Source organism: Enhydra lutris, unplaced genomic scaffold (assembly GCF_002288905.1).
Source record: "Enhydra lutris kenyoni isolate GAN:26980312 unplaced genomic scaffold, ASM228890v2 scaffoldscaffold31, whole genome shotgun sequence".
NCBI classification, from domain to species: Eukaryota; Metazoa; Chordata; class Mammalia; order Carnivora; family Mustelidae; genus Enhydra; species Enhydra lutris.
The window spans coordinates 5,215,026-5,240,726 of record NW_019154115.1 but is presented as its reverse complement, the minus strand read 5'-3'; the positions used below and the strand labels follow the sequence as shown (position 1 = coordinate 5,240,726).

At 35.9% G+C, this 25,701-nt stretch overlaps 1 protein-coding gene across 2 annotated transcripts in view; it reads right to left on the bottom strand.

Moving 5' to 3' along the window:
• Window positions 1-25,701, bottom strand: part of LOC111153187 (myosin IXA) — a 282,109-nt gene that overhangs the window by 42,135 nt on the left and 214,273 nt on the right. For both annotated transcript variants that reach the window (XM_022512043.1, XM_022512044.1), the window contains exons 33-39: window positions 19,679-19,790; window positions 17,361-17,422; window positions 7,111-7,303; window positions 5,048-5,176; window positions 4,174-4,279; window positions 3,256-3,387; window positions 2,381-2,504 (exon numbers count right to left, since the gene is read on the bottom strand). In XM_022512043.1, the coding sequence (XP_022367751.1) occupies window positions 2,381-2,504; window positions 3,256-3,387; window positions 4,174-4,279; window positions 5,048-5,176; window positions 7,111-7,303; window positions 17,361-17,422; window positions 19,679-19,790 (858 nt within the window). The remainder of the gene's footprint in view (window positions 1-2,380; window positions 2,505-3,255; window positions 3,388-4,173; window positions 4,280-5,047; window positions 5,177-7,110; window positions 7,304-17,360; window positions 17,423-19,678; window positions 19,791-25,701) is intronic.

The following is a 25,701-nucleotide window of genomic DNA, read 5'->3' as shown; positions in this document are numbered from 1 at the left end:
CAGGAAGAAAAACAACAAGAAAAGGGGAGGGCAGACGTGTGTGATAAAAAGAGTCCACTCACTCACCCATAAGTTTTCAGCCCTAGATTAAGGTCTATACTGTCCTAGGAAAAACTGGTAAGAGTACTGAATCAACTCTGTGACTCAAGTTATAATACAAAGACAACTAATTCTTAAATACTGGCCTGAAACTGGAGTGTTTATACACTGCATAATAGTGACAAGATGCTGCAAAGGCGATTGACATACAATCAGAAAGGGGAGTCAGACATGGTAGAATCGGCAGGCAGTTACTAGGTAAAAAGCAAAACTGGCCAGTGTTTATATCCCAGCAAAATGAGATCCTTAATGAACTGGTTACCAACAGATGGATAGCCTCTGAAATTAGTTTCCATATATACTGGTGTTCTTAAATCTGGGTATGAGCTCTATTATACTATGAAATATAAGTCTAGAACCAGTCTTATCAATTTTCCACTACCATTTGCTATTCTTTCTGAAAAACGGTAAGCAGGTAAGAGCCATACTTCTATGTTTGGGAACTCACCATCAAAGTCACAGATAGGAATGGACAAATAAGCATTACTAACGATGGAGGATGCTACAAGTAGCAATAGGCATTTCAAGTAATAAAGAGAAGGAAACGGATAAGAATAAAGTTCCTGAGCAGAAATTAATTTGATATCTCAATGCTTTCAATGTTCACCTTTTAATGATCCAACCAAAGAAGAAATCCACAAAGTGGCTTATCTGACAAAGAGCAAAAACTAGTATATTGTAAATGGACACTGTTCAACTGCATGATACAGAGGAAGACAAGTGAAGATTCTAAAGAAAGAGAGTAGGAGAAAAACAAGTGAAGGCTGGTCAGGAAGTGGGACCTAACGGGGGCTGTACATGGAGGGTGGACAGGCATGGATGATAGACAGAGCAGAACAACTCCTAGATGGATGAGAGACAATAATGTAAGCGGCTGTGACACATTGCAATATTAATACATACCGAGACTGAACTGCGGGTAATGCTCATAAATCTAACTGCAATTAGTACAGGTTTCTGGATTAGGAAGGACATGAAAAGGAAAGCAGAAGGTTAGAATGTACATGTCATTGCCCCATTAAAAGAGAAGGTTTAATCTTTCAGATGACCAAATATATCCACCTTCTGAAGCACCAGTTTAAAAATTAAAAAAAAAAAAAAAAAAAAAAAGCACCGTATGTCTAGCTGCTTTGAAAAGTAGCATTAGAGTAAAAGGCCTCTTCCTTTTCTTCTTCTAAATTGGGCCTCATAGAACTGAGCTCCTGAAAATTCAGACTACCAGACAGGGTTTCACTTTTAAATGGGGTCTCTGTTTTCATTTTCTAAGGAAAAGATTTTCAAATAATGTCCTACAATTAACTTCATTTAATACCTTTACTGCCTGAAAAACTCAATGTTTATGCTTGTTTTTAGAGAAGACCCTTCACTAATTTAATCAACTGACATATTTGTTAGGATTTATTCTGTGCCAGGCAGTTTAAGTACTAAACAAAGAAACAGAGTATTTTAATCTAAGTATAAATCATGATGATATGGATGAAGCATCGCTGGGTCCCTGCAAAAGCATGCACATGATGACAGGGAAGACTGTTCTTCTTGAGAGATTTACTGGGGATAGGACTGGGTCTTCATTACCACAGTTTTGTTTTACAGTTGAGGGGAGGGAAAGCAAATGATTAAACTTTAAGGCAGCAGTTTTCCAGTTATCCAGGCCCTACTGATGGTTGGTCATTAAGAACCGAAGTTGTCTATATATGGGTCACTGGTTACAAAGGAAGATGTTAAATGGGAAAGTGGGCAAATGGAGAAAATAAATGATCATTTTTGCAAGGCTTTCCCCAAAACCTAACAATCTAACAATAAACCCTTAAAAATGTTTATTTGATAACAATCTACTCATAGATGGAATTCCATTTCCTTATGAATCACATTTTTGGATATGATTAAGTTCTTTACATCACAGAAGTACTGGCAGGAACATCAAAGGTGACATGGTTGAGGGTGGGAACAGATGGTAGAAGGAAGTAGAGGAAAAGTCAGGATAGGTTAAATTTTCACAGGAAGGACAGAAAAAGAAAACAGGACAGATTATTAAACCACAACATTTTATCCAAATACTTGATTTTAAAAATTCTACACATTTAACTGCATATATTCTGTACATACAAGGACTAAAAGATCAAACATAAGGCATCCATAGTACCTTGGAATAGAGTGGTTTCTTTTTACTGTTCCGTGTGAAAAAGATCTGGAGAATAACCTCGCTTTACACCATAAATGCACATTTAAAATCCTCAGGAAGACTCCCACTTTCCCCTGAATTCCACATCTTACATCTTACCATTGATCTACGAATCAGTGACAGCCTGGTCTTTGCCTTATTCTCAGCAAATTCCAGGCTACTGATGTCTTTGAGACGAGCCTTGTATTTATTCATCTGTTCTACAACAATCAGCTCCACACAGCTGGAATAGGAGGAAAAAGAAAAAAACTGTTAAGAGCTGAAGCAAGTCAAATAAAGTATAGCCCTCCCAGACTGCTTTTCAGTTAAATGTGGCAGACGTTTGGAGGATGAAAGAAAAATCAACATTCCTTATTTTATGAGCTCTAATACAAGGTTTATATAATGGTGGTTCACAACTTTGGCTGCACTTCAGTATCCATCTGAGAAGCAATTATGAGTTGCAACGTCCAGGCTACACCCCAGATCAATTAAATTAGACTCTCTAGGGATAGGACACAAAGACTGGGATTTTTTAAAGCTCCTTTTGCAGCCAAGGTTGAGAACCATTACTCTAAAAGGAAAGCAGAGGCCCACAAAAAAAAAAAAAAAAAAAAAAAACCAGACTAAAGTGAAATACAGAAATACTGAAGTACTAAGGCCAAAGGGATTCAGAGCCAGTTAGACTAAATTATAGGAAGAGACAAAGTATATGTAATTTGATAAAATGGAATCTGAAAATATTTTTAGAGACTATAAGCATTCCTAAAGAAAAGCTAAATTTAAAAAGACCCTTCAAACCAAATGATGTCCAGCTGAAGAGAATTTAAAGCAATTTTTCATCCTCAGCATAAGAAAACCCAACAATGCCTAGTAACCTTCTTAAAAACATTTGAACTTATGAAATCATTCACTATGTTTGATATCTGGATAAAGTGGCTACACTGACTCAGAAGTCCCTGGGGTCTTGTGGAGGTAAGAGTAACTGGCCTTACGTGGTAGTCTTACTGATGTCCTGCACGCTTTGTAGTGGGTCAATGGTATCAGGGCATCGAAGAATGCAGGGGGCAAATACAATGGCCAAAGCATTAGCAGACATTCGATTAGTTTCTTCCTGTAGAGCAATCCTAAGGAATTAAAAAAATCACGAAAGTGGGGATTAAAAGAGAAAGCAGTAAGGATGTAGGCAAAGGACATGACAGAAAGAAGATGTACGACATCTGCCACAGGGTACTGGAAAGATATTCATATCAGCTGAAAGGAGACATTTGTAGACTTTCCCAAAGCTGTTCTTTGCCTCTGGAAAATGCAATACAGGCCAGCAGAAAAATCCCAAGGGAAAAATCCCAAGGAAAATTTCTGACCCACTGCCATACACCTGAGGAACGTATCTGAAGAATCCAGAGTAGAAACTATAAGGCATTCTCAGACAGTCATATCAGATATTCACCTAACATTTATGTAATATTTACCAGAGATTTATCTAATCAAAATAAGGATGGCTCTCTTCCCAACCACTGCAGATATTTATACTCAGAGTAGAGAGATCATCCTGAAGTCTCTTTGGTCAGTTAATTCTCTAAACCCCACCTCCTATGAATTACGTTATATCAAGACATATACCTCTTTTCTAATTTCTAGTTCAAGAATGAGAACAGGCTAGGCTACACAGTATCACCATGAGGTTGAAGTTGTGACATGGCTCAAATAGGGCAGAGAAGTCCCTGACCAACAGTCCAACTCAGCTGAGGATTTCTGCTCCAAGGAATTGTAAGCTGTAAGCACTCGTTTGAGGCATTAACTTTATAAACAGGAAAAAGAAGATCTGTCAGTTTTCCAAATGAGGGACTTCTTCACTTACTGGAAAGAATCCAAGAAAAACAATTATACATTCCCTTGCTCCTTGAAATTACCTGACTAGATGAAAGATGAGGCGTTCCAGTGTATTTAGATGAGTTCGGGAGAGCTGGTCAATCACAGAGTATACACCACGGATTGTTTCTTTCCTCTCCTGAAGGCCTAAAAAGATTAAGGACAGCCAGTAAGATTGAATATCCCCTCTCTTATGCTACATCTTCCTCCTGAACAGATTAGGTAGCAGGGAAGCCTGATTCTAAATTTTAAAGTTTTAGGAGAGGCAGGTGTACCTGTATGGCAGGAAAAGAGCAGCTCCGTTACCACTAATCTTCCTTTGCTTGAGTTCTATATTCATTAAGCAGTCTCATGAGTTTTAATCTATATCCCAGTAATCCTTATTATAGCAAAGGGAAAGAGATGTCCTAGTTCTTTTAGACATTTTGTGGCAGACTGATTCCCTAATAATTAATTGCCAGGCAATTTATAAATTGTTCTTATGGGAATTTGGGAAGTCATGCCTCAGGGCCTAAACACTTTGAGGCAGGCCTCCAGCAACATTCTACATATCTGCAGCACTGAAAAACTAAACTCCATCACCTGGTAGGGTTGGCATAAAATAGCAGACTTCTTGCCTAGATTTGCAATGTAAGTGAACATAAGCCAGCCCTTTTTAGTTGAAACCTCTTTGTGAGAAGCAATGAAGTGACTTACTCAGAAAACTTTTAGAGAGACTGGCATTTTAATGAATCTCTCAAAACTCAGTATTTGACTAGATGAGAATACACCATAAGTTCTGTATTGACTGTCAAAAGCTTACTTTTGAATCTATATGGACTAAACCATTAGAAAATGGCTAAATAATTTATAATAAAGACAGCGCTCCTTTCCCAAGTGTAGGCCTTCCCTCGAATCCAGGGGGCCTGTGCTTACCCATAGCTCGAAGAAATTCCTCATAGAGCTCAAAGGTCATGAGTGGATTGGGCAAATCACGAAGCCATTGTTTGAATACACTTGCAATGACATGTATGTTATAGTCATCCAGGTTTACACTCTCAGCATCTATTTAGAGACATGAGTTAAACAACAAAGCCCAAACATACAAAGAGTTTCAAATAATTCACTTTCAAAACTATCAGCACCAAAAGAAGCCTTCATGTTCTTAATCAAACTAGTATCTTCTACGATCTAATTCCATGCTTTGTAACAGCACCTCTAACTGTGGTCAAGGAACAGGTTTTTGTTTTCCAAATCTCCTGTAGACTGACAGGTATGTAAAATAAAAAATCACATGCATTCATGTTAAATAACTGTTAAATACCACTATAAATGTTTCTAAAGGCTTGCTCTTAGTTTCTGTACTTACACTGTGGATTGATCTGTGAGCCACGCTTTGAGTAGCAATGTTTTGGACAGCAGCTGGGAAAAAGGCCCAGAAGACATTTTCTAAAAGTAACGCCAATTTTAAGTCATTTTTAAAGGTGAAAGGACAGTAATAAGTGAACATAGGAAATGTAATGAACATACTTTTACTCTCTTACTCTGTTTTCACTTATAAACTCCCCAAGGTTATACAAAAGAAATGATTGGGAGGATATAGGATGAATGATTTTTTACTTGTGCTGAGTACAAGGTGCAAGAGAGACAAGTTGTTGTCAACTGCCTTTAATCTAGAGTAGATGGAATCTCTGGTAGGCAGGATGTCCTGCTTGAGTTTTACCAGGCATTTTGTGTTGTTATTTTCATACTGACTAATCTCTCCCTGGTTTGTTCATTAAAAAACAAAAGAAAACAGGGGTGCCTGGGTGGCTCAGTGGGTTAAAGCCTCTGCCTTCGGCTTAGGTCGTGATCCCAGGGTCCTGGGATTGAGCCCCGCATCCCATTGGGCTCTCTGCTCAGCAGGGAGCCTGTTTCCTCCTCTCTCTCTGCTTGCCTCTTTGCCTACTTGTGATCTCTCTCTGCCAAATAAATAAAATCTTAAAAAAACAAACAAAACAAAAAACTATAAGGAAAAAGCACGTGGGTAGCTTTTGGAGACACAGAGACCAACTTTGTATCTAAGTGTGATTCAAAACAATCTATTCCAGGGTGCCGGTGGCTCAATAGGTTAAGCTTCTGCCTTTGGCTCAGGTCATGATCCCAGAGTTCTATTCAGCAGGAAGTCTGCTTCTCCCTCTGCCCCTCCCCTGCTCCCTCTTGCTCTCTCGCTCTCAAAGAAATAAAATCTTAAAAAAAAAAAAAAAAAACCAAAAAACACAACAACAAAATCTATTCCTTCCCTATAGTAATAAAGAGTAGAAGTTGACAATGACACCATAGTCCCAACTCCTGCATATACATTCGAGGGCTGAGGCTATAGCTCTACACAGGTAAATGTTCAATCCACTAACTAACAGTTTAAATAACTATGTCATGAATGCAGGAAGGTGAGAACATGCATCAGAAAGATACTTGAAGTCAGAGTAATAAAGATTAATAGGCAAGAGTTTAGATTATGAATTCAGAACATCTGGGGTTAAATCCCAGCTTCATCACTTATTGGTGGTGAGTCTTCGGGCAAGAAACTCTGTAAGCCTCAGTTTCTTTCTCTGTAAACAGGGATAATAATCCCTAATTCACAGGACTGTTGTGAAGATTAGCATAAAAATATCAGTACATTACATTATCATCAACAGATCATCATTTAATTTCCCTGAAGCTAAAATTTCTCCTTTTTAAATTACAGATACCATGATCTTACCAAATTGTTAAGAATTTAAATGAGAGCTATGTCAAGTACCTAATAGTGCCTTGTACAAATGATACACTCAATATATATTTGCCAAATTAACCACACAAAAACAAAGACTTTTAGAAAGCCACAAAACGATTAATAAGCACCACAGAAAAGATGGCATTCTTCCAGATGCAAAAAAATAACATGTAATGAAAACTTGAAAAGCATGACAAGATTTAAATAAAAGCATTTGGTCTTGATTTGAAGAGCGCCATCTTACCTGTATCTAGACCTTGTCGAAGCTCCTTGATTTTATTAGTTGAACCAGACTTTCGATAAATCCCTTCTGTGTACAGTCCATGCATTTCAATGTAGTTTATGAGCTTTTCCACCACTAAAGGAACAGTTCGTTCTTCACTGGTCAAACGGGACAATTCAACCCCGAATTGTCGAGATGACAGCTCTGGATCATACTAAATGGAAGATAAATTTTTGTTTCCAAATACATTCAAACATCTTTAAATGTGTTTAACCAGTTATTTATGAGGAACTACTTTTTATTTCCCTGAAGTTTCATGAGCATCGTTTTAAGAGTTGGAGCTAAAGGGAATTATGGTTAATACTGACAATATATATCAAGTCAAAGGTTAGCTTCAATCCTTTCCCATCAGGAATCCACTCAAAATATAATGGGATAGAGAATGAAGGCAGTGGCAAAGGCTACTGTTTCCCTTCCTCTTAAAAAGCTCTTCATGTAAAGTTGGGATTTGGACAAGGGAGAAGGGATAGACTGTGTATGCTAAACATGCTTAAACATACTGCTAGAAAGTCTGGTTTGATATGAATTAGAACTGTAAGTAATTTCTGATGCTTAAGAAGGCTTCAATGTTCATGTAAACTTTAGGGACATTTAACTGAACAACGATATCATAGCTAAAGGCAGAGGCACACAGATTGGTCCACAATTCGTGTTCGAGCCTTTTCTTATTTACTTCAATAATGTATCTGATATCATACATAACCTTACTAATTACAGCTTATGCAACTGCTAAAGACTTATCCTGAAGATTATTTGAAGTAATTCACAAAAAAGAAAAACGCCAGGTATTACCTCTGAGACTGAAACCTTCTTTGTAAATCTTTTTTGTCTCTTCCTTCTCCTGCATCATTCTCCTTCTCTACACAGCACACATTCTCTCCGTTAGTCCTCAATCAATCAGTGCCAAGTTCTTGTGGTCAGTCAGCACACCCTATTTTTTCTTTTCTATTCTATTGCCACCACCCTATTTCAAACTTATATGACCACCCACTTGGACGATTTCCAACAGCTTCTTGGTGAATTTCCCCACATCCATTTTCTCCCCTTTTAATATACTGCATAGTATATATAATCTAGTTTCCTAAAAACTAGTGGTTAACTAGTATATATCAAAATAAGGTGTAAATATTCTTGAGTCTAACATTCAAGATATTGCTTGAATTGATCCTAATCTCCCCTTCCAGTCTTATGTTAGTACATTTGTCATTTATGTGCTACGTAACAGGAAAACAAAATCAAGTAAGAGAAGATAGTCTTCACCCTAAGACTAGTGTTAAGACTAGTAGTGTTAATGCATGGTGATAAGTAAATAGTAACAACAGATTTATTAGGTAATATGGAACCATGGAAGTAAAACAACTGGATTGGGAAGGACTGGGCTGGCTAACTACTGATGACCTTGAGAAGACCTGATGCCTGCCTAACCTAACTGTTAGAAAGCAAACAGTACATAAGAAGAAAGGGCAAGAACTTTTTGGGCACAGAAAACACAGAACAAAGTTGGGCAAAACAAACTATAAGTAATCTGATATGGCTGAACTAAAAATAAGAAAACACTAGACAGAGAGATTACAAAAGGCTTCAAGTACTAAGGCACAGACTTTGGGTCTTGCCCTGACAGCTAAAGAAAGGCAGCAGGGACTTTCAAGTAGGGAGGACATAAGTTTTATATTATTTTGCAATTTCACCTATATATACTCTGCATTCCAGAGCTTAATTCTTAAGAGAATGAATAGCATATCTACTTTGAAGCATGTTAAGTTATCTTAATATAAAGCAGTATCTCTGAAAAGCTTCTCCAGGTCTGAGGTAGAAGAGAAAGGACACTTAGATATTTAGAGGATGCAAATTAAAGGTTTGTCTTGTCACTATATTAGGTTATTTATATAATTTCGTATTTGGAATAGAATTATCATTTTTCTACCTCACAGCGTTCTTATAAAGATTAAGTAACAGATGAAGACACATAGTACAGTATCTGATATATGGCAAACGTTCAATAAACTGTTAAAGAAATACCGCTCGCTGTAATGATTAAAACAAACTTCAAACTTCTTGCTATTACTGTGACATAAACATGCATACATATACACATACATAATCTATTTATTTAAATGTTATGGCTATCCCCAGAGAATTAGGAATGTCAATTAAGACCTGTGAAAGCAAAAAGAACCCAAAATACTAGAGGGTATTAAAAATTTTTTTAAATCATTTGATTTGAAACCAACTAATTTAAGGCAAATGTTAAAAAATTCTATTTCTTAAAATTAAGAGAAATTAATTTCACTATTTTCAACTGAAAAAAAATTTAATTGAGTCTTCTTTGTAAAAACAATATACATGGGGCGCTTGGGTGGCTCAAGTCAGTTAAGCAGCTGACTTTGGCTCAAGTCCTGATCCCAGAGTCCTGGGATCGAGCTCCATGTTGGGCTCCCTGCTCAGTGGAAAGCCTGCTTCTCCCTTTACTTCTGCCTGCTGCTCTGCCTACTTGTGCTCTCTCCCTATTTCTCTGTCAAATAAATAAATCAATCTTTAAAAAAAAAAAACACAAAAAAGCCCAACATATGTTTTTAAAGTTATTTTCCCTCCAAACTACCTTATATATTTTAAATAAAAATTCATTGAAGTATGACATACATACATAAAGGTATACAAACTGTAAGTGTACAGCTTGATAGACTTTGACAAAGTTGATGCACACTTGTTATCAGGACCCAAGTTAGGAAACAGAATACAACCAGCAGTATGAAATTCTCAAAACCATCCCAGCCACTATGTATTTTCACAAATAACCAGCATATGTACTCCTATCAGTAGAAATTAGTTTTACCTACTTTTGAACATTATATTAATGGTATCATATAATATGTATACCATGAGTTACCTTCATCCATTCTTGAACTTTATATAAATAAAATAATACGGTATATGCTCTTTAGTTTCTGGCTTCAACATCATGTCTGTGAGTAAAAATAGTTAAAGCTCATATAGTATTCCATTATATAAAGAGTTGACCCTTGAACGAGGGTTGAACCATACATGTCCAATTATATGTAGATTTTTTTCAGTAAATACAGTATGGGGCATCTGGGTACCTCAAACTGGTTATGCTTCTGCCTTTTGCTGGTCACGATCTCAGGGTCCTGGGATGGAGCCCCACGTCAGGCTCCCTGCTCAGCGGGAGTCTGATTGTCCCTCTCCTTCTGCTCTTCCCCATCCTACTTGAACTCCCTCCCTCTCAAGTAAATAAATATAAGTTTTAAAAACAAATAAATACAGCCCTGCAAATGTATTTTCTTTCCTTATAATTTTTTTATATTTTCTTTGCTCTAACTTACTTTATGGTGAGAATACAGTATATAATACATATAACTTACAAAATAGGTGTTAATCAACAACAGTAGGCTATATAAGTAATTAAGTTTTGGGGGAGTCAAAAGTTATAGACAGATTTTCCACTGTGTGGGGCATGTCGTTCAAGAGTCAACCATATACCATAATTTTTTTATACCATAATTTACTTATACATTCTACTGCTGATGGACATTTAGTTTTCTTCTGGTTTGGGGATAGGTTGGTATTGATATGAACGCTCTTTTGTCTTTTGGCACAAACATCTATGTATATTTGTTGGGTATGTATCTGGGAGTGGTACTCCTGAGTCATCAGAAATCCTTACGTTCAGATTTGATAAGGCCTGCCAAGTAACTTCAAGATTACTTATGCCAACTTATACTCTTGCCAGTAATGTATTAAAGTCCAAGCTGCTCTACAACCTTGTTAGGACCTTTTTCATTTTAGCCGTTCAAGTGGGTATATATCTCACTACAGTTTCAATTTGTATTTCTCTGATGATTAAAACCTTTTCATGTTTATTGGTCTTTTGTCAAGTGCTTGCTTAAGCCATGTGCTCATTTTTCTACACAGCTAACTACCTTTTTTTATTGATTTTTAGGTGCGTTTTAGGTACTGTAGATCCAAGATGGATGTATGAATTGCAAATACATTCTCCCATTCTGTGATAGATTATTTTTTGTTGGTTTGTTTGAATGAGTGAGTTTTGAATTTTATCTAGTGTTTTTCCTCTTTAATATTTCTTATTTGTCCAATGTGAATTCTTATCACTTCATGGTTTTTTTCAGGGAGAACATTTTTCTTATTAATCTTAATTATAGTACAGTTAACATACACTGCTACATTACTTTTAGGTGTACAGTATAGTGATTCAACAATTCTATACATTACTTAATGCTCATCATGGTAAGTGTACACTTAAACCTCTTCACCTGTCTCACCATACCCCAACCAAGCTCCCCTCTGGTAGCCATCAGTTTGTTCTGTATATTTAGGAGTCTGTTTTTTGGTTTGTCTATTTTTTTCTTTCCTTGTTTTGTTTCTGAAATTCTACATCATATGGTACTTGTCTTTTTCTTACTACAGTTAGGATTATACCTTCTAGACCCACCCATTGTTGTTACAAATGGCAAGATTTCATTTTTTATGGCTGAGTAATATTCCATTGTGTATATATACCACATCTTCTTTATCTCTTCATCTATCAATGGGCACTTGGGTAGCTTCCATAATTTGGCTATTGTAAATAATACTGAAATAAACACAGGGGTGCATACATCTTTTTGAATTAATGTTTTCATATTCATTGGGAATATAAAGTAGGGGAATTACAGGATCATGTGATAATTTTATTTTTAGCTTTTTGAGGAAACACTATACTGTTTTCCAAGGTGGCTGCACCACTTTGCATTCCCACCAACACTGCACAAGGGTTCCTTCTTATCCATATCCTTGGCAACACTCGCTATTTCTTGTGTTTTTTTCAGTTTTAGCCATTCTGATGGGAATGAGGTGATATCTCACGTGCTTTTGATTTGCATTTCCCTAATGGTGAGTGATGTTGAGCATCTTTTCCTATGTCTGATGGCCATCTGCATGTATTGTTTGGAAAAACGCCCTTCATTTTTGTTTTTGTCTGATTGCTGTGACAAGGAATTCCAATATCATGTCAAATACAAGTGGTGAATGTGGACATTCTTGTCTTGTTCCTGACCTTAGAGGAAAAGCTCTCAGTTTTTCCCCATTAAGTATAGGTTAAATGTGGATTTTTCATATATGGCCTTTATTACATTGAGGTATATACCCTCTAAACCTACTTTATTGAAGGTTTTTATCATGATTGTCAAATTTTTTCTGCATCTATTGCAATGATCATATGGTTTTTATACTTTCTTTTACAGATGTGATATATCAAATTGATTTGCAAATACTGAACCACCCCTGTATCCCAGGAATAAGTCCAACTTGATCGTGGTGAATGACTTTTTTAATGCATTGTTGAATTCACCTTGCTAATATTTTGTTGAGGATGTTTGCATCTATATATACCAGGGATATTCGCCTATAGTTCTCTTTTTCTGTACTATCTTTACCTGGTTTTGATATCAGGGTAATGCTGGCCTCACAGAATGAATATGAAAGCTTTCCTGTTTGTTGTTTAGAATAGTTTAAGAAGAATAGGTATTAATTATTCCTTAGATGTTTAGTATATTTCACCTGTGAGGCTGTCTGGTCCTGGACTTCTTTTTGTTTGTTTTTGATTACTGATTCAATTTCATTGCTAACAATTGGTCTGTTCAAATTTTCTATTTCTTCCTGATTCAGTTTTGGGAGCCTATATTTCTAGGAATATATTCATTTTTCTAGGTTGCCCAATTTGTTGGCATACAATTTTTCACAATGTTCTCTTATAATCCTTTATATTTCTATGCTGTCAGTGGTTATTTCTGCTTTTATTTCCAATTGAGTCCTTTTTTACGTTTTATGAGTCTGGTTAAAGGTTTATCAATTTTGTTGATCTTTTCAAGGAACCAGCTCCTGGCTTCATTGATCTATTCTATTGGTGGTTTTTTTTTGTTTTGTTTTTTAGTTTCTATTCATTTATTTCTGCTCTAATCTTTCTTTCTTCCTTTCTTTCTACTACTTTTGGGTTTTGTTTGTTCTTTTTTAGTTCTTTTCGGTATAAGGGTAGGTTGTTTATCTGACATGTTTCTTGCTTCTTGAAGTAGGCCTATATTGCTCTAAACTGTCTTCTCAGAACAATTTTGCTGCATCCTAGAGATTTTGGACTGTTTGGTTTTTCATTTTCATTTATCTCCATGTAATTTTTTAAATCAATCTCTTTGATTTCTTGGTTGACCCATTCATCATCTAGTACCAGGTTATTTAACCTCCATGTATTTGTGTTCTTTCCAGATTTTTTCTTGTTGATTACTAGTTTCATATTATTGTGGTCAGAAAAGATACATAGTAGGACTTCAATCTTTGTGAATTTGTTGAGACTTATTTTGTGGTCTAATATGTGATCTATTCTGCAGAATGTTCCATGTGCACTTGAAAGGAATATGTATTCTGCTGTTTTAGGGATAGAATATTCTGAATATATCTTTTACATCCATCTGGTCCAATGTGTCATTCAAAGTCACTGTTTTCTCGTTGATTTTCTGTGTGTATGATCTATCCATTAATGTAATGGGGTATTAAAGTCCCTTGCTATTATTGTATTACTATTGATTATGTTTGTTACTAGGTGCTTTGTATATTGGGGGTGCTCCCATGTTGGGTGCATAAATATTTGCAATTGTTACATCTTCTTGTTGGATTGTTCCCTTTATGATTATATAGTCTTCTTGTCTCTTAAGTCTTTTTAAAAAATTTTTTTAAAAGTTTTTTTAGCAATCTCTACACCCAACATGGGGTTTGAACTCATGACCTGAGATTAGGAGTTGCATGCTTCTCCAACTAAGTCAGCCAGATGCCCCTAACAGTCTGTTTTAAAATTTTTTTTGTCCTATATAAGTATTGCTACCCTCGCTTTCTTTTCACTTCGATTTGCATGGTAAATGCTGTTCTATCCTTCCACTTTCAATCTGCAAGTGTCTTTAAGTTGGAAATGAGTCTATTGTAGGGAGCATACACATGGGACTTGTTTGTTGTTGTTGTTTTAATCATTCCAACACTCCATGTTTTTTGATTGGAGCATTTAGTACACTTGCATTCTAAGTAAATACTGATAGGTAATGTATTTACTGTCATCTTGTTAATTGTTTCATGGTAGCTTTGATAGTTCTTTTCTGTTCCTTTCTTCTCTTGCTCTCCTCTCATGGTTTGCTAGCTTTTTTTTAGTGATATACTTATATTTCTTTTTCTTTACTTTTTGTATATCTGTTACCAGTTTGTAATTTGTGGTTACTATTAGGTTTATATATAACATCTTATGCACTCAGCAGTCTATATTAAGTTGGTGGTCACTGAAATTTGACCTCATTCTTTACTCCTCACCACTCCCCATGTTTTAGGCATATGGTATTACATTTTATATCTTTTGTTAGTCCCCTGGCTGATTTTTATAGGTACACTTATTTTTACTGCTTTAATGCTTCTTATTTTTCTTACTACTCCTACTTATGGTTGATCTTTCCTTTCCACTCAGAGTCCCCTTTAACATTTCTTGTAGGGCTAGCGTAGTGGTGATAAATTCCTTTAATTAGGGAATTTTTTATCTCTCCTTCTGATTCATAGCCCTGCTGGATACAGTATTCTTTTTTTTTTTTTTTAAAGATTTTATTTATTTATTTGACAGAAAGAGATCACAAGTAAGCGGAGAGGCAGGCAGAGAGAGAGGAAGGGAAGCAGCCTCCCTGCTGAACAGAGAGAGAGCCTGGAGTGGGGCTCGACCCCAGGACCCTGGGATCATGACCTGAGCCGAAGGCAGAGGCTCCAACCCACTGAGCCACCCAGGCACCCCTACAAATATTATTTACTCTTTGCATTTCTCTTCACTCTTTTCTACATTTCTGTTTCCATCCAAGATAATGCCCCTTCTGCCTGGAGTACTTCCTTTAGTATGGCTTTTAGTGCAGGTCAGCTGGTGACAAATTTTGCATCTCTGTTTGGAAATGTCTTCACATCATTTTCACTTTTGAAGGCTATTGTTACTGGGTACAGAATTCTGAGCTTTATTTTCTTAAAACACTTAAAATATACCAGGCCACTATCTTTTGGCTTCCATCACTTCTGTCAAGAAGTCAGTTGTCAGTCTTTGTCACTGCTCCTTTAGCACTGTTTCTTCCCCCCTTTGACTATTTTTAAGAAGTTTCTTTTTCTTTCATTTGGAGCATTGTTTATCTGGTGTGGCTTTCTTTGTATACAGCCCATTTTAGGTTAAAAATGGTTCATGAACCTATGACTTGATGTGTTGGTCCTTATCTCTTAAAATGCTGCTTTTCCCTCATTGTCCTTCCTTTCTTCTTAAACTTCTATTACACACATTTAAGAACCTTTCATCCTTTCCTGTATGTCATGTTTATTTCTGTATTTCCCCATTTTTTTTTTTTTTTTTTTTTTGCTCTCTGTGTTGGATATTTCTACTAACTTATCTTTCAGTTTACCAATCTTCTCTTCTCCTATGACCAATATGCTGTTAAGCCCATTTTTTGAACTTATAATTCCAACTGCATTTTTTATTTCTAGAATCTCCATTTGCCTCAGTTTTAAATGTGTATTTTCCATTTTTTGATAAAAAAGACATTTTCTTTTTATCTATTATTTCAACATATTAGTTAAAAATATTTTAAGTACATGACTGATAATTCAGCAACTGGGTCATCTATGAGTCTATTGATATTGTCTATTTGTTCTTTTCTCAGTCTCATTTCTTAATATATGAAATTATATATAAACAAATTATAAAACTTTGGATGATGTTTTCTCTCTTAGGAGAGGATTCACCCGATCCTCTCTTAGTAGCCAAATTAAGGAATGAATTGTTTTACTCTAATCATGGACTGCCTCAAAGCTAGTTTTCAGGTTTTATAAAGTCCTGCCTATCAATGATTCACTCCCTTTCCTAGAGTATAGATCTTAAGAGGTCTCATTGAGAGTGCAGGGTATTCATTAGGGTCCCTGTTTAAAGGTGGATCATTACAACTCCAATTTTTCTTTCCTTGGTAATGTGAAACTACAGAAAAATCTAATCTTTTTTTCCTATTTAGCTTCTTAGCATTTTACCCCATGCAGCTTAAGAATTCAGAAAATGTCTTGAGAGAATGCCCTCTAAATTTCAGGGTTATGTCTGGATCATGATCCCTCAAGTCCTGGCAATCCCAAACTCCAACTTTTGTCTCCATAGCTCTATGAGATTCCTGAAAGTTTTGCTGACTTCTTTAATTCTTGAATGTGGCCCTCTACCCAGAACCTTGGTTTCTTGTCCTACAGCAAATATTGACAAATTCCCACTAGGACAAAAAAACATCTCACAGACATAGATTCACCACTCTGCAATTATCTTCTCTCCTAGATCTACACCCCAAGAGCCCAATCTGCCTGGGCAGCTCTCTGATATGCAGCAACATTTTCTTCAGATGTTCTCAGCATAGATATTAGTCTCTCACAAGCTAGTCTAACTTAGCTGGAAGCAAACGTCCCACCTTCATTGTATTTTAAGCCTTGAATAAAATTTCTCGATGTACCTTGTCGTAATTTGTCTACTAATTTGGAACAGATACAAATTCTGTACATGGACTATAAACAACACACACACATTTATATTATAGTTCAGATTTGCATAACATTGTCACGACTGTCAGTATATGACTAATAAGTAAAAAAATACGATTATATATCAATATAAGCCTGAAATCTTTCGAAAATCATTGCTTCCTTGAACATAAAGTATTAGAGTACATGTTTAGTATCTTTTAGATCTCTGTCTGTGTATCCAAGTAGAAATATGTAAAAACACCAATGGGCTGGTGGATTTTGCTATTCATGTTAAACTCTTTAGTTACAGCCTACCACTTTCAAAACAATTCCTAGGAAGACTTATGAGTATTTAATGAAGTAGGAAATCTTTAAAAGCAGTGTTTTAATAAACTGTCAGCAGTGAAACCAGTTTAGTAGCTCTCCCAAGTAGTAAAGGTAAATATAGTTCCAGAAAAATCAACTCAATTATACAAATATATATATATATATATGCATGCTGGATCATGACATAAACTATTTCTGTAATTTGTGGTCAAAAAAATTTGAAAATCACTACTCTACAAAACCATCAATGAGGACTTGATTTCTTTCACAAGGCAGAAAAGATCAACAGATCTGTTATTTATTATTAATAGGTGATAATTTCTTACCTTTTTAGAGCACTTGGCTGTGGTTTTCAGACAGCATTTCTTATGGCAAGCATATTTGCATACTGAAAAACATGGTAAGAATACAGCACTTTAGGAAGTCTGTACATGAAAGACAAGAACTTAGAAAGTTTACAACTTTATTTTGGACATAAATTTTTTTAAACATCTGATACTACTCTAATATATACATACTTGGTAGGGCATTAGAATAAAAAAGGACTTAACCCATTTTATTTAGAAAAATGAAGTTGAAAAACATGCCTAAAATTTCTAACTACTGTCTATGAAAAAAATTTGAATCTTTCAAGACTGCCTGCTCCTCCCCCTGCTCCCACTATATTCCTACAGAATACTTTCTTTCGGGCTTGACTTACAAATTAGTCTTTATGCTCCCCTAATGTGCCTGTTCTACAATCTGTTAATGTGCAAGAAATACCTATTAAGAATCATTCCAATGGGTAAGAAAGGCATTACTGCCAAAGACCCTTACTGAAATGAAAACAAGGTACACATTAAAATAGAAGAGCTCTAAGAAACCAGAACATAAACAATATCAGTTGTGACTGGGAAGACAAAATAAAGAAAATGTTCAGAAGAAAAATTATTCCTTGGAGCAGCAGAGAACATAGTGGCTAGGCAGTTGATAAGTGGGAAGAAGCAGTGAGAGGAGAATACTGAAATATATTTGAACTAAGTCATTTTGCTATACCAGCTCTAGCTCCTGGATATCAACACCTTAATATCCTTCTTGAGCTTCTAAAGTATAACTCGGGTTTTCAAGGCTGAGAGGAAGGGCCTTATCATTCTGCTGATGAAATCACCAGTATAATCACAAAGAAAGTTAGTTAATTTTATTACAAAATCAAACTAAGTCCACCCAAGTCATAAAAAAACAGATTTTTTACATCTTCAGTTTCAAAACACAGAGAAAGTTATGCCAAACCTACAAGATTCAAACTAACATTGAACAGTCAAGTTAATGGCAAACTACTTCCTATTTTGCTCTCACTATAATTTGTTAGACTACTGGTAATAAAACAAAAAAAGAAACCATTGTTGAATGATAGAACAAGTAAACATATCTAGCAATAGTGGTGATTTCACTATGGCAAACATGACATTCATTCTTGTCCTACTGGGCAAACCCTTCCTAATACTTCATTCATTCAATTTTGTCCCACTAGTAAGGAAAACCTCACAGAATTACTGAAAGCACCAGAGTAGATATATGGCATAGTAGTAGCTAAAGGTCCTCTGTAAGCCGGAACCAAGGTGACCTAAAAAGAAAGTCTCAACTCACATTCTAGGACTTATACATTCTAATGAAAAGATTACAATAGAAAAAAGTATCCTTTTGGTTATAATTTAATAATTTTTTCATTAATTCATCCACTCATCTACCCAGTAAAAACTTATCAAAACTTGTAATACCAAAACTGTTCTAGGCACTGGTGATAGAGAAGAAACAATTATTAAGCTTCCTGACCTTATACAGTATACATTCTAGTGGACAGACTGACAACAAGAAAACAAACAAATACTTAATATAGTTTTGGGTAGTGATAGTGCTATGAAGACTATTAAGTTGAGTAAGGGGACAGATAATTAGGGGACCAAATGGCATTTTAGATAGGAGAGTAAGGAAAGAGTTCTCTAAGAGGTAACATTTGAGAGGAGACATAGATTAACTAAATAGTCAAACTAATATCTGGGAGAAGGGCATTTCTGATAAAGTAAGCTGCAAGTACAATGATCAAATACCACCAAAATACCTGATTTGGCTACAGAGAGTAGGTGAAAGAGTATAGTGAGAGGAGGCTAAAGAATCAGGAAGTGTAATTACTCCTTTATGTTAAAAAAGATATGAGCAAACTTAGAAAATAAAAATGTCAAGTGGTTAAAACAACTCCTCAAAGATCACTCATACTGGCTAATAAATACAGTAACAGTATGGTGAGAGGTGTCTTCCCTCAGAGCGGCTCTTCCTCTGGCTTCAGAGAAGCTCAAACTGAGTCCTCAGGTTATCAGATGTGGACAAAAAGCTTCTAGAAGAGTTGCTTAGCTGTAAGTCCAGAGAGCAGAGACAGGATCTTTCTTAGTCACAAGCTTAAAGTGGGACCCTTGGGAACCTGGGGAAGTCAGTTCAGGTCTCTGGACTTTATTTTGTGCTTCAAAAAATGGATATATGGGGATCTCATAAACTACATGGGTTCGGCCAGATGTGACAAGATTTTATAGCAAAAAGAAGGCTCATGGTGAAATGTCTGCAATTGCTACAATGAATTCCTTAAAAAAAAAAAAAAATCACTCATACTTACATTTGCAAACAGAGGCTCGGTCCATTATCCATATCAAAGAAGAACAGTATTCACAGTATGTAGGGATGCTATACTGGGTAGCCTTAAAGATGTGACCATTGTGCTCTTCCACCTGAATGAAAAAAATATAGCTATTTATGTTAAAGCCAACAGAGTAAATGCTGTCCTTAACGTGGCCAGCCAATGGGAAATCCTTCAATCCCTTGTTAAGTCTTCAATGGACACTTATTCCAGGAATAAACATGATCTTCTAAGAAAATAAATAAAAGCAATACATTTGGTCCCTGCTTTCAAAAAGCTAAAATCTTATAGAGAAACAAGAATAACTTGTATAAACATATATAAACATAAGAGAGCTGCCTTATGCGACTCTGAATCAGCATGTAAAATAATAAAAGAAATGGTCCTCAAATAACTTCAGTTTATATGAGTCATATCTATTGATATATACTGTATTAGAAATAAAAACTGAAATTAACTTTAAGTATTTATCCAATTCATTTCACATTAACAGTAAATACATTACATGATAACATAAGTAACATTTTCATGAAAAAAAAAATACTATATGTTTAAATCAAAGTGGTGATGGTATTTATTTATACGTCTGTCATCTCTTTTATGTCTGGCTCAATGAAAGAAACCTAGATTCTCATAGCCACTTCTGCATTCAATCTGTTGGCACTATGTAATTTAGTTTGAAATACATGAAGAAAATCTACCTTCAGACAGACATAAAATTGGAAAATGGACAATTTAATAATAATTTAATAATATAACATCAAAACTCTACAAATGCTAACTTAAAGGTTAACTGAAATATAGAATATAGCATCTAAAACCACACCAAGGAACTCTTCATAAAATAAATTTAAATATAAAATATACTTAAATATAAAATATAAAATCCATTGTTCTCCCAGCTTTATTAAAATGTACAACTTTTTTTTTTAAGATTTTATTTATTTGCCAGAAAGAGAGAGAGAGTACACATAAGCAGGCAGAGTGGCAGGCAGAGGCAGCAAGAGAAGCAGGTTCCCTGCTGAGCGAGGAGCCTGATGTGGGACTCAATTCCAGGACCCTGGGATCATGACCTGAGCCTAAGGCAGTGGCTTAACCAACTGAGCCACCCAGGTGTCCCAAAATGTACAACTTTTACGTTGAAGTAGCATTAAAAAAAATAAAGATAAGCTACAGACTCAGAGAATATCTTTGCAAATTGTTTCTCTGATAAAGGACTTCTACCTAGAATATATGAAGAAGTGTTGTAACTCATTAACAAGAAGATAAACTGATTTAAAAATGGACAAAACAGAGGCACCCGGGTGGCTCAGTAGGTTAAGTGGCTGCCTTCACCTCAGGTCACGTTCTCAGGGTCCTAGAACTGAATCCCGCATTGACCTCCTTCTGCCCCTCCTCCTGCTTGTGGTCTCTCTTTTTCTCTCTCTCAAATAAACAAAAAAAATCTTTTTAAAAAAAATGGACAAAATAGCTAACAGTTTATCAAAGAAGTATAAATGGCCAACAAACACACAAAAAGATGCTCAAAATTATTAGTCATCTGGGAAATGCATGATGAGATAATACTGCATGCCCACTAGAATGCGTATAACGAAAAAGACAACAACATCTATTGGTAAGGATGTGGAGAGACTAGACCCCTCAGATACTGCAGATGGAATTGTAAAATGGTGCACTCACTTGGAAAACAAGTAGTTTCCGAAAATGTTAAACACAGAGTTATCATATGACCAGGAGTTCCACTCTTAGGTTTATAACTAAGAGAACTAACTGAAAACATACGTCTATACAAAATCCTGTACAAGAATGTTTACAGCAGCATTATTCATAATTGTCAAAAAATAGAAATGACCCTAATACCCCAACAAATGATAAAAGGATAAATAAAATGTGGTATATCCATACAATGGGATAGTATTTAAGTGCTTAAAAAAAAACCAAACTACTGATACACATACAACATGGATGAGCCTCAAAAAAATTATACTAAGAAGCCATTAGCAAAAGACTACACATTCTATGATTCCATTGATAGGATTCCATTCTACATTAAAACTATAGAAACAGGTAGTACGTTAGCATTTGCCTAGAACTGGGTGTGGATGGTAAAGGGCAATGACTGCAAACTGGTACCAAAAAATCCTTTTATAATGATGCAAATGTTCTAAAATTGGACTTGGATGATGGTTATGACTGTATAAACTTACTAAAAATCATTGAATTGTATACTCAGAAGGGATAAAATTACATTGGAAGTACATTTACCTTGAACTGTTTAAAGAAACCTTTTCGTCTATCCTGTACTTCAAATGGACATTTTACCTATACATGATTTTATGGTGTTAGGCATTGATGATCTGGAAAATACTGGTTCACTGAGTTATGGAACTGTTTTAAATGTTGACACACTTCATTATATGCTATCAAAAGGTCACATTCTTCCATATTACCACCAATCTCAGAAAATTCTTTACTGGGGGGCGCCTGGGTGGCTCAGTTGGTTAAGTGGCTGCCTTCGGCTCAGGTCATGATCCCAGGGTCCTGGGATCAAGCCCTCCATCGGGCTCTCTGCTCAGCAGGGAACCCGCTTCCCTCTCTCTCTGCCTGCCTCTCTGCCTATTTGTGATCTCTGTCTGTTAAATAAATAAATAAAATCTTAAAAAAAAAAAAAAAAAAGAAAATTCTTTACTGGAAAATTGTCACATTCACAAGTTTTTACAATTCTGATTTTTGCTTGCAAGCTTAAACTTTACAACTGTTAACAAATACTGTTAGGTATTTTCCTTGAAGTGACAAGTCACTTAATTCACTTTCAAAAACATTTGCCAAGTACCAAAGTCTGAATGAGTATAGCCTTTTCAATAAAGTAAAAGTGATATTCTATGAAAAAAGTTGCTAGACACACAGATTGATATAAAAATTTGTACACAAATGTTCATAGCAGCATTACTCCAAATAGTCAAAAAGTGGAAAAACCCCAAAGTCCATAAACTGACCAATGGGTAAATAAAATGTAGTATATCTATACAGTGGAATAATACTTGGTTATAAAAAGGAATGAAATACTACACATGCTACAACATGAGTGAATCCTGAGAACAGTATGCTAAGTGAAAGAAGACACATACAAAAGGCCAATATTTTATGATTTTTTTTTTTTAACCAATATGAAATGTCCATAAAAGGCAAATCCATTGAGACAGAAAGTGATTGGTGGTTTTCAGGACTGGAGGAAAAGAGAATGGGAATGACGCTTAATGAATGCGGACTTTCTTCTGCAGGTGATGAACATGTTCTAGAATTATATAGTGGTGGTAGTTGCCCAATATAGTCAATATACTAAAACCCACCCAAGTATATACTTAAAATGGTTGAAATGAATTTTAGGTCATATGAATTTTGTCACAGTTTTTAAAAATTTTAGAAGTTTTAAACTAGATCAGTTTACAGTTCCATTGTACAAGTGTGTTTTTGTTTTGTTTTGTTTTTCTTTAGAAAACCATTATATACAGCTATACCATACTTCCCATTCCCATATGGAGAAACTACCTTGATTTGTTCAACTCAGTGAAAAAGGAAAATAACGTCATTATTACTATGAAAATAGCCTTAATTTTGCAAAATTCTTGAAAGTATCCCAGAAACTCCTGCATATCACCATGAAAACTACTAGATTGAATAGTTTATATAAGTACAGAAAAAGCAGAGAAGGATATATACCATACTGTCAACTACAATAATTATCTCTGCTGAGATAAAACACCCAGTAATAAATACAGCATGAAATAATGTATGAAAAGCTTTAAAGCCCTTTTAATGAACACAAAAATAGACTTGCACAGATGAAAAGATATAAGATCATAAAGAAGTCAGTTCTCTTTATGTTAATTTATAAATACAAGGTAATCTAAGTACTACTAGATTTCTTCTCATCAAACCAGACAACTGAATTCAAAGTTAATATGGAAAAACAAGTAAAAAATAGCTAGAAAAGATCTGAAAAAGAATATTAGTGGAGGCTGGGGGAGGGCACTTGAGTGGCTTGGTTGGTTAAGCATCTGCCTTTGGCTCAGGTCATGGTCTTTGGTTCCTGGGATGGAGCCCTGTATGGGACTCCCTGCTCAGGGGAGAGTCTGCTTCTCCCTCTCCTGCTACCCCTCCCCCTCAGCTTGAGAGAGAGAAAATCTTTTAAAAAAGGGGACTGGGGAGAAAACTAGGGAGGACCTAGCCAGATAATAAAAGCTCAATAGTTAAAGTAGTGTGGAACTGGCTTATGAATACTCAGATCAATCAACGGAATACGATAAAAAGATCCAAGATAAAGGAGACATCAGAATGCAAAAAGGGTGACATCTCAAAGTAGATAGGTACAGCTGGACTTCTAAATAAATGCTGATGGGTTTGGAAAGAGGTAAAATTAGATTTGTAATTCATATAATACATTAGGATTAACTCCATAAAGATCAGAATTTAAATGTAAAAAATGTGACCATTAAAGTATTGGAAGAAAAAACTGAAAATGTCTTTATAACTTTTAGATGAGGGGAAAGAAAATTTTGAGTCTATGACTCAAAATTCAGAGGCTATGAAAGAAAAGATCGGTTAAGTCTAAATTCATAAAAGAAAAAATTTTCTATAGAGCAAATAATATTAAAAGGTAGCATCGGGAGACAACTGACAAACTGGGGAAACATTTACAACTCCTATCACAGACAAAAAGTAATCTCCCTCATACATGAAGTCCCCAGAAATTAAGACCAAACCCCAACGAAAAACAAGCGATGCACATAAATATATATGTTACAAGAAAAGAAAATGTAAATGGTACTGAAGCATAAGAAGATACTCAAACTCAAGGATAGTAAGAGAAAAGCAAACTACAACTACAGGGAGATACTGTAAGGGCCTATTTAGCCAGAGCGGCCCCACCTCAGTTGAACAGCCATTTTGTTGTTCATGCAGTAAAACTTAAATTGATCCTGCCCTCCCCCCCACCCACCCAAGGGGAACTTACTTAAAAGCAAGTCCCGGAAACCAGTCCCAGGTAACAAAGCCCAAATACAAGGGTGGGTCAGGTCAGGCAGAGATGACAGCTCGAATGCGGGGATGAGTCGGGTCAGGTGGAGATATCCAATCAGCAAAGTGGGCATACTGTCTCCCTAGCTACTAAGGAGTGTGGGCCCTGCCTTTTGGGCACCAATTCTCACCAAGGTGATAGGCTAGTTCAAATGTCTACTATAAGGTAAATTATAATTCAATTGGTCACTTATGTGTGACCTAGCTTGACTGTGCAGCTTTCTCTGTGTGCTACAATCTCATTCGCCACCTGTGTGTGGCCAGGCCCAACCACATGGCCTTTGCTCTATAAAAGTTAGTCTGTGAGGCAGGGAGGGGTCGCCCTCTCTGTAAGGGGCAGCCCCGACCAGTCTGTTTGACGGTCAGTTTGATTCTTGATGCTTGGCGTGAAATAAAGCTTTGCTTGACCTTCGCTTTGTATCAGTCTCGCTCCTTTGACCATGGACCCATTACTGGGGGACCCAACATTGGGTACCCAACAATACAATATTTCTTATCTATCAAACTGGTAAATCTAAAAGTCTAACAACCCACTTTCATAGCTGAAACTGAGAAATGCAATTCCTCCTTCAGGTAGTAAAGGCAGGACCCTCTATTATCTATGACCAGAATTCCAATCCTAGGATTCCCTGCCCATTCTCTCTCATACACACTAGTTATTCTTCATGCCACTATTGTTTGTAATGGAAGAGAAACAACCCGGGGTCCAGAAAGGAGTAGTAGACAGATTTCTAGGCACAACTATCACATTAGTTTTCAATTGTTGTTGTAACAATTTACCATACACTTGGCAGTTTAAAACAACACCCATTCAAAACCTCCCAGTTTTGGAGGCTAGAAGTCAGACACAACTCTCACCAAGCTAAAATCGGTATTGTCAGGGCTATGTGCCGTTCAGGAAGCTCTGGAGAATACTCTATTTCCAA